This window comes from Micropterus dolomieu, linkage group LG22 (assembly GCF_021292245.1).
Source record: "Micropterus dolomieu isolate WLL.071019.BEF.003 ecotype Adirondacks linkage group LG22, ASM2129224v1, whole genome shotgun sequence".
Taxonomy (NCBI): domain Eukaryota; kingdom Metazoa; phylum Chordata; class Actinopteri; order Centrarchiformes; family Centrarchidae; genus Micropterus; species Micropterus dolomieu.
Window position 1 is genome coordinate 18829333 of NC_060171.1, and position 7493 is coordinate 18836825.

General features: G+C 39.9%; 1 protein-coding gene across 3 annotated transcripts in view; it reads left to right on the plus strand.

Annotated features, from left to right (window-relative positions):
- Positions 1-7493, plus strand: part of sema3d (sema domain, immunoglobulin domain (Ig), short basic domain, secreted, (semaphorin) 3D) — a 32706-nt gene that overhangs the window by 20460 nt on the left and 4753 nt on the right. For all 3 annotated transcript variants that reach the window (XM_046038103.1, XM_046038102.1, XM_046038104.1), the window contains 5 exons: positions 81-169; positions 482-523; positions 982-1139; positions 3390-3454; positions 3622-3761. In XM_046038103.1, coding sequence (XP_045894059.1) covers positions 81-169; positions 482-523; positions 982-1139; positions 3390-3454; positions 3622-3761 — 494 coding nt within the window. The remainder of the gene's footprint in view (positions 1-80; positions 170-481; positions 524-981; positions 1140-3389; positions 3455-3621; positions 3762-7493) is intronic.

The window sequence follows — 7493 nt, forward strand, 5'->3', positions numbered from 1 at the left end:
AATGAAAAGTACACGTTGTGTTGTTTGCTTGATTTTTTTCCAATCACCACTCCTCTCTCATGTCTCACGCTCTGTTGTAGATGCCGGCTCAGTTCTGAAGGTGGTGAGCATTACTCAAGAGAATTGGTCAACAGAGGAAGTGGTGCTTGAAGAACTCCAAGTTTTCCAGGTTTTGTGCACACCACAGCTACACACAAAAATACAAAATACAAAAACACGACCCACACTTACATTCGTGTTGCTTTTTGATAAACGATGCCAACTGTTCTCCAGTCATCCTCGGTGGGACAGTTGACTTGATCAAACAGTGAAATATTCATTGTTCCTCTGTTATACAAACTGTGCAATGCTGATGGATTATTTTGAACTATAAATCAGCAAACTCATCTGTTGTTTTTCCTCAAACACTGCTCCAGCAATGTATATTTATTTATTTTATATTTATACACCGGTGAAAGTTTGTTTGTTTTATTTTTTGCAGGTCCCCACTCCAATCCTCAGTATGGAGATGTCTTCTAAACAGGTTGGCTCCAACTCTTCTCACGCTATTTTTGCATGTCTTCTCACGTGCATTCAGTCGTGTGCATATGCCTGATGTGGCACAAGACACTGTATTTTTAATCCCCAGTTCATTCATGCATTCAATTTCCCTCTCTCTCTTTAGCCTTACCAGTTTTCTTGAGGCCCTCTCTCCCCCTTCTGCCTCATTATCTTAGGGTCGGGAGTGTCAGTAGACACTTCAACTCCAATCACAGCTTCCATTAATCTCTAGCAGCGTTTGACCCGTGTGTGTGTTTGTATCTACATGCTCGCCAGTGTTTGCGGTTGTTTAATGGACAGCTTCTGTTGCTGTACTTTCTCTGCACATATATTTTAATCTCTAACCTAATTTATTTCCTTCATGGATTTTAAACTTGAACTTGAAATTGATCTGTATGTTTACCTTCCCTAAAGTAGAGTTTGGTGTGTGTTTCATTATAGCAACAGCTCTACGTCGGTTCAGGCGAAGGGCTTGCCCAGGTTTCACTCAGTCGATGTCACCTGTATGGTCAGGCCTGTGCTGAATGCTGCCTGGCACGAGACCCCTACTGCGCCTGGGATGGACACACATGCTCACAATATATCCCTGCATCCAAGAGGTGTGCTAGACTCTTGAAAATTAATTAGTCATTGTGAAGCATTATCCAAAAGTGTGAGAATTTACTATTTAATATTTTTTTTGGTTGAAAGCCTGTAGATCTGACATTCGCTGTTGGTGGAAGCTGAAATCTGTATCTCTCAATAGAGTGTCTTGTGTTAATTTGTGAAACTATTTCATTTCTTTGTTATCAAAATTATGTGAAAATAACTGAAAACACCGGCAGGTAATCTCAAAGTGATGATGTTGCATTGTCAATAGGACCACACTCCAACACATAGATAAATAAAACTACTTCCTGACCTGCTGCGTTTCTTGGCCAGAGCACCTTTGAAAAATTTATTTTATCACAATGGATTGGTTGCTAACATCAACTCGAGATTTAAAACTAGTGGTAAAACCTCTTTCTGTGAAACCTCTGACTGATTTCAACAACTTTGCTAACACAGCCAAACATCAAGCAAGCACAACACAAGACACATCAAGTCAGCAAATAAGTTATTACTTACTATTCCAACAGAAAGAAGGCCATCTGTCCTGCATCCTTTCAGATTTTTTTGCTCACGCCAACAAGTAAAAGCCAGTTCGATATTTGCTCTTGTCCACTCTCTTTTTTTCTTTCTCTTCTTTTGTAAACGTCTTATTTGGTCTCTTAGCAGCCTCTACCATGGTATCCATACTGAGAACACCGAGCTAACTTTTTCCAAAGAACTTACATTGTACATTCAATACTTTTTGCTTCTTCTCATAGTTTGCTTGCTGAAGAGTTTTGTTAATGTGTTGCTGTAAAGCATTATGACGTTATAAATCCTGCCTGGGATTTGATTGTTACGTAGTGCCATAGGAAGCTTCTCCGGCCAGGGCAATGATAGTGACGCCATTCACCCTATTACAAGTCAGTGTACTATCAAAATGATTTTGTAGCTGTTTTTAAAATAAAAATACTACATAATGTTGCTTTAAACTGACCCTTTGTTGCCCTACTTTCCATGGTGTTTCTGTGTGTATGTGTATATGTGTGTGTCCCAGGCCTGGTTCTTTGTTCTGGGACTGTCAGGCAGCGTTCGTAGCTTTTTCTAAATATGTTTTCCCTTTTGGTTTGGCATTGATTAGAGGTGCTGTTCCTCAGCTGATTAATGCTACTGTCATTCCACACCTCCAGAGTGTAGTCCTTGTGTTTTTTGTTTGCATGCTTACTTGCACAAATCAAGACTCTACAGGATCCATACCCTACAGTTAGAGGTCACACTGCCATATGATTGGCCAGTGGGGTGTGGATATGTAGCAGTGGAGGTCTCAAGGGCTCTTTGAAAGCTGATCCTCACAGTGTCAGTGAGGATCACACAGGACTGACGGAAGGTGAAGTCAATACAAACAGAAGGAGCCCAAGTAGGCAAACACCAAGCAAGAGAATAACCCTTTTTATTGTAATATTTATGTTGGAATGAAGTTGGATACTTTCACTTTTACTTTTACATTTAGGGGTACTAGTAATCATAGATCACTTCCAATCACATTTTAAGTGTTTATGAAAACTTGTTGCTGGAGTAAATTGTCAGGCAACATCTTCACTTCTGCTCAGCATAGCATTCCTATGTTCCAGTATATGCTAATTTGACATTTGAGAAAATATACAGTTGATACAGATGTGTGAGGTGTACCTTCTATTGTCTTCTTTTCTCCACTGATTTTATGTGTAAAGATGTTTTCAGAACATGCTGGATAAGTTGAAAAAACACAGAAAAGAGAATGATGAAGAAAACTGAATGTTGTTTTGTTTGAGAAAATATGGTTGTTCTGTCTATTTGTTAAGTAAATACCAGGCATGGGTTAACATTAATGTGGTTTAATGTTTTTCACATATTTTATTATTTTAAAACAATATTGCATAAGCTTTATTTTTTGTGTCAGGTTAAAAAGGATCACTGTTTATTTTCAGATTGGCTATTTTTGTGTTTGTGTTAAAGCTAGTTCCTAAATAAAGTCATCAATTCCACCTTTTTACCAAATATATAAAAAATATCTTGGTGACATTTCTCTGAAGAATTTGTTGAAGAACTTGATATATGGATTGTGTTCTAACTTGTCACCTTGATAACCACTTTAATGTGTTGGGTGCTGAGGTTGTGAAACTGTCATACTGTACAGATGACCTTGTAAGATTACCATTCACATTGTATGGTGTATAATAAAAAAAAGACACCACATGACATGAGCTAATCTTGATAAACTTTGTGGGTTTTTTATCCAGACGGGCCAGAAGACAGGACGTCAAGCATGGAGACCCTGCCAGTCAGTGCTGGGACACAGAGGACAGTATGTACACTATGTTCTCTTTAGAAGTTCAGCCTGTATCTGTCTTTGTAAGAAGGATGTACACACAAGTGAACAGATAAATGAACCACTTAACCACTCACTAGACGAAACTTTTTTTAGAACCAGACAATAGACTGTTGGATCAGTAACAGTTGTGTTTTCCTTAGGTCTTGTTGGGGGACTGGTGGAGGAGAGGGTTCTCTTTGGGGTGCAGAGCAACTCCACTTTCCTCGAGTGTATCCCCAAATCTCAACAGGCCCAGATCCGGTGGTACATACAGAGACCTGGATCTGAACGCAGGGAGGAGGTCAGACAGAGTGCACTCATCTACACCCGTGTACACGCACACACACATGCACACATGCACACACACCCCACCCAAACATAAATTATCTCGTTCACTCTTTCCTTTCATTGCTTTCTTCTTCCACTCTCTCTGAAGTCTGAAGGTAGACCTTGTTTTTGCTTTTCTTGAGTTTACTGTACCTTAGGGGCTACATTTTTCATGCCAGGTCACAAAGCAAGGAAGTTACAACGCCAAAGACAGTTATTTGCCACTGCTTACATAATTACTTCAAAGCATCCAAAAACTGCTATGCAGTCTGAGCCTTGAACCCATCAGTAAGTGTTTGTGCCACAAATCACGTTGCTGCAGGTCCTGCTTGTCTTGGGGAAACAGTGTTTGGACCTACAGGATGCTGTGTGCAGCTTATACAGTAGACAAAGTAGAATATCTAAAAGTCACATCTGTTGTGGAATTATAGGCAATAAGGGAGCAATCCTGGGTCAAACTTTTGATAAGGTCATTTTTGATGTTTATGAGTGCTTTCTAGAATTTTCTGCAGCTCCTCTGTTTTTGAAGGAAAGTGAGGAAGGACATTCTCTTTGAGTAACCAACTGCTTCTCCCTGTGGGTCACGGTTATTCAAGGGAGACTAGAGATCTTTTGCAGTTGTGTCCTGGACATCAAAATAGAGTGGTGAATTAGAAAACAAAACAACGACTTTATTGACAAGTGATGTGTTGCAAAGAAGTTCAGTTTTGCTGTTTGTCATTGCACGGGACCAAAGTCACTTTCTCAGAACCTGGGACGCAGCATGGTGGGCAAAGAAGGACATTACAGGGCCAGAGATAATGTGTTTGTGTTTGCGGTGTTGAAAGGAACTCATTGATGATGACATTCATCTCCTGAATGAGACAACAGAGACCTTACTCAGCACCTCGGTGCCCTCCCCACCCCTATCAAAACATACAAACCTCCCTCCACCCATTGCGAGAGGCCTGCTTACCACTCAACCCACTCACTCCTTGTCTCTCTCCACACTTCCCACTGCACTTATGTACTCCCACGACTGGTCCCCTGTCCTCTCTCTCAGGGGTGAATGTAAACACACTGACAGGTGCAGAGGCCACTAAAGACCCATGTGTTCCTTTATAGGCCTTCACAGCAGAAAGCCCTGCGTTATATGTGTGTGTGTGTGTGTGTGTGTGTATGCGCGTTTCTTTATGATCCCCTACAGCAGAAATCATAACAGAGTGCTCCCTGGGGATAGCCATGTGTTTTGGGGTAATGAACACAACGGGGTGTTTTCTGTGTTTGTGTGTCTAGGCATGCAATGATATGTGACCTATTGTACTCTAGACAAAGTGATGAAGGAGTGAATGCAGGAGTTCTTCCTCCCTCTGGATTGTTATGTGATAGACACAGAAGCTAAACAAATACAGCAGAATGTGCAGAATATGATGGATCAACAGCAAGTTCAGTGGTGTTTATAATGGCAAAATGTCGAAGAGGTTTGGCTGTTGGAGTATGTACATAAACATTTGTAGGTGAAATTTTATCTCACTGTCTCTGCCAATAAAAAGGTGGAGAGTTCCACCACCTGGACTAACTGGCAGCCCAATACAATGTTTTGGTTTTACAATTCTTATCTTCTTTTCTTATACATTATATTATAATATAATATAATACATACATAAATTATTATTAAATGATAAGGGTGCTGGCTGGGCTTTACAGCAAATGCAAGTTTGACAAATGTTGATAGTCATCATGATATATAACTTAAAAATGATGCTTTAGTGTTTGAATAATGTTCTGATAATGCAACCAGATGGTTCAGTATGGTTCAAACAATATTTTTGAGGGGAAATATAATATTTAAATGGGCAAACAGCTTTATAGTATAACAGCCCTTGCATGAATAAAGAAATGTAATTCTTTGGCAGGGTAGCTGCTAAATATCTCAGATGTTTATAGACACAGAATACCCAAGACAAAAGGATACTGCAGCACAAATGCTAGGCTCTTTATGCAATTTTACATAGCTAATAGATATATTGTTTCTACTAAGGGGTAAAAGATAAAAAAGTTAATTAACATGTTAGACTGCAAACATGGCTTTCAAACAGAATAGGCAAAATACGAGTTTTAGAGAAATATTTTCTTAATTCTGGCCAGTATAATGAGTGTAATACATGAATACATTTCCTTTCTCCATTGTGTTCACAGGCAAAATGTCTTTAGCTAAAATAAGTGCTACTTCTGCTTTGCTTCTTTCTCATATATTTCTGATTAAGCACATGATTGATTGTTTTCTTGGCTGAACCCCAGCAATGCTGCTGACAGTCAACACAAAGTAAAGAAGTTCAATTGAACCACACCAAGATGGAGATGAAAGAAACACACTGTGAACTTTTTCAGGTGAAGGAAGAGATTAGTTAGTTAATTAGTTAACATGTTTGTAGCATCATTGTTACTTACATTGCTATTTCACCATTACCATTGCTTTTGTGCTTTTCAGTTCTACTCATTGTTTTCTCTCTTTCTTATGTTGCATTTACTGGCAGCTGTGTCAAGTACAAAAAACTGCACCCTTATAACCTGCACTTGAGGAATGTGATTGGCTAGAAAATTAAAACCATTCCCAACTAAAACGCTCAAAAGTTTATAATTGTTAACAAAGAAAGTTCTGGTTTTAAGCTCAATTCATCACACAGCCCAAAATTTGCAAGCATGACCAAGATGTCTGTTGGTTTATTGTGTTCCATCTTGTATAAAGTCGGGTTCGGTGATGTTGGGTTTCCCTCATGCGGGACGAGGTGGTCTACCTGCTCTCACAGCTGGACATGCGGTTTTGAGGAGGTGATGTCTGAAGTGTCTGGTTCATTTCAACCTATCACTCCCTGTGCTTTTCTTCCCATTCTGTTTCCTCCTGTCTGTCATCCCTTTTCCTCTCCTGTCCCTCAACCTCCCTCATCAGTCAAACCTTTATCTCTCCTCACTTAATTCCTGCCTTTATGCTCTTTACTCCGTCTACTTTGTTTCTTCATACTTTTGGTGTTGTCTCCACTCTGTCCCACGTCCAAGTCTCTTCCCTTCTCTGTTTCTCTCCACACTTTCTGCCCCCTGATGGGTTTTGATAAAGGCATCCTCGACCAGCTGCTCACAGCACCTGCAGCCCACCCCAGTACTTATTCTCATCATACACTCAAACACGCACTCCCTCTTATCCCCTCGTAAAGGTCTGCTATTAAAAATGTGAGCTGGAAGAGGTTTCTCTTTCTTTCTCCCAGCCTGTTTTTGTGTGTCTGTTAGTGCCTGTGTGTGCATTCACCTCCTGGAGCCTGGAATGCTGGCCCATTAGAAAATTTGTAATACGAATTTGTAATACGAAAAACATGGATTACATTGAATTTCATCCGCCTCATTCCTTAGAACAAAGCACTGCCTTCCTGAAAACATGGGAAGTTTGTAACCTGATTTTTGCTCACATTTGTGATTGATTTAACTAATAAAAGATGTGTTTCATTGGGTTGCTCCACATGCATGCACACTTGTTCAGACATACAAATATGCATGTAAGTGTAAAATTCAAAAAGCAGGATTGCTATTCTTTGAGGGGAAATTGTTGGCTCACATATATATCCCAGATATACACAGACACAGACACAGACACACACACACAGGTACACAAATAAAGACAGACCATCTGGGTTAGTTTAAATGTCTGGCATTGCCATTTGGTCACAGATGCCTT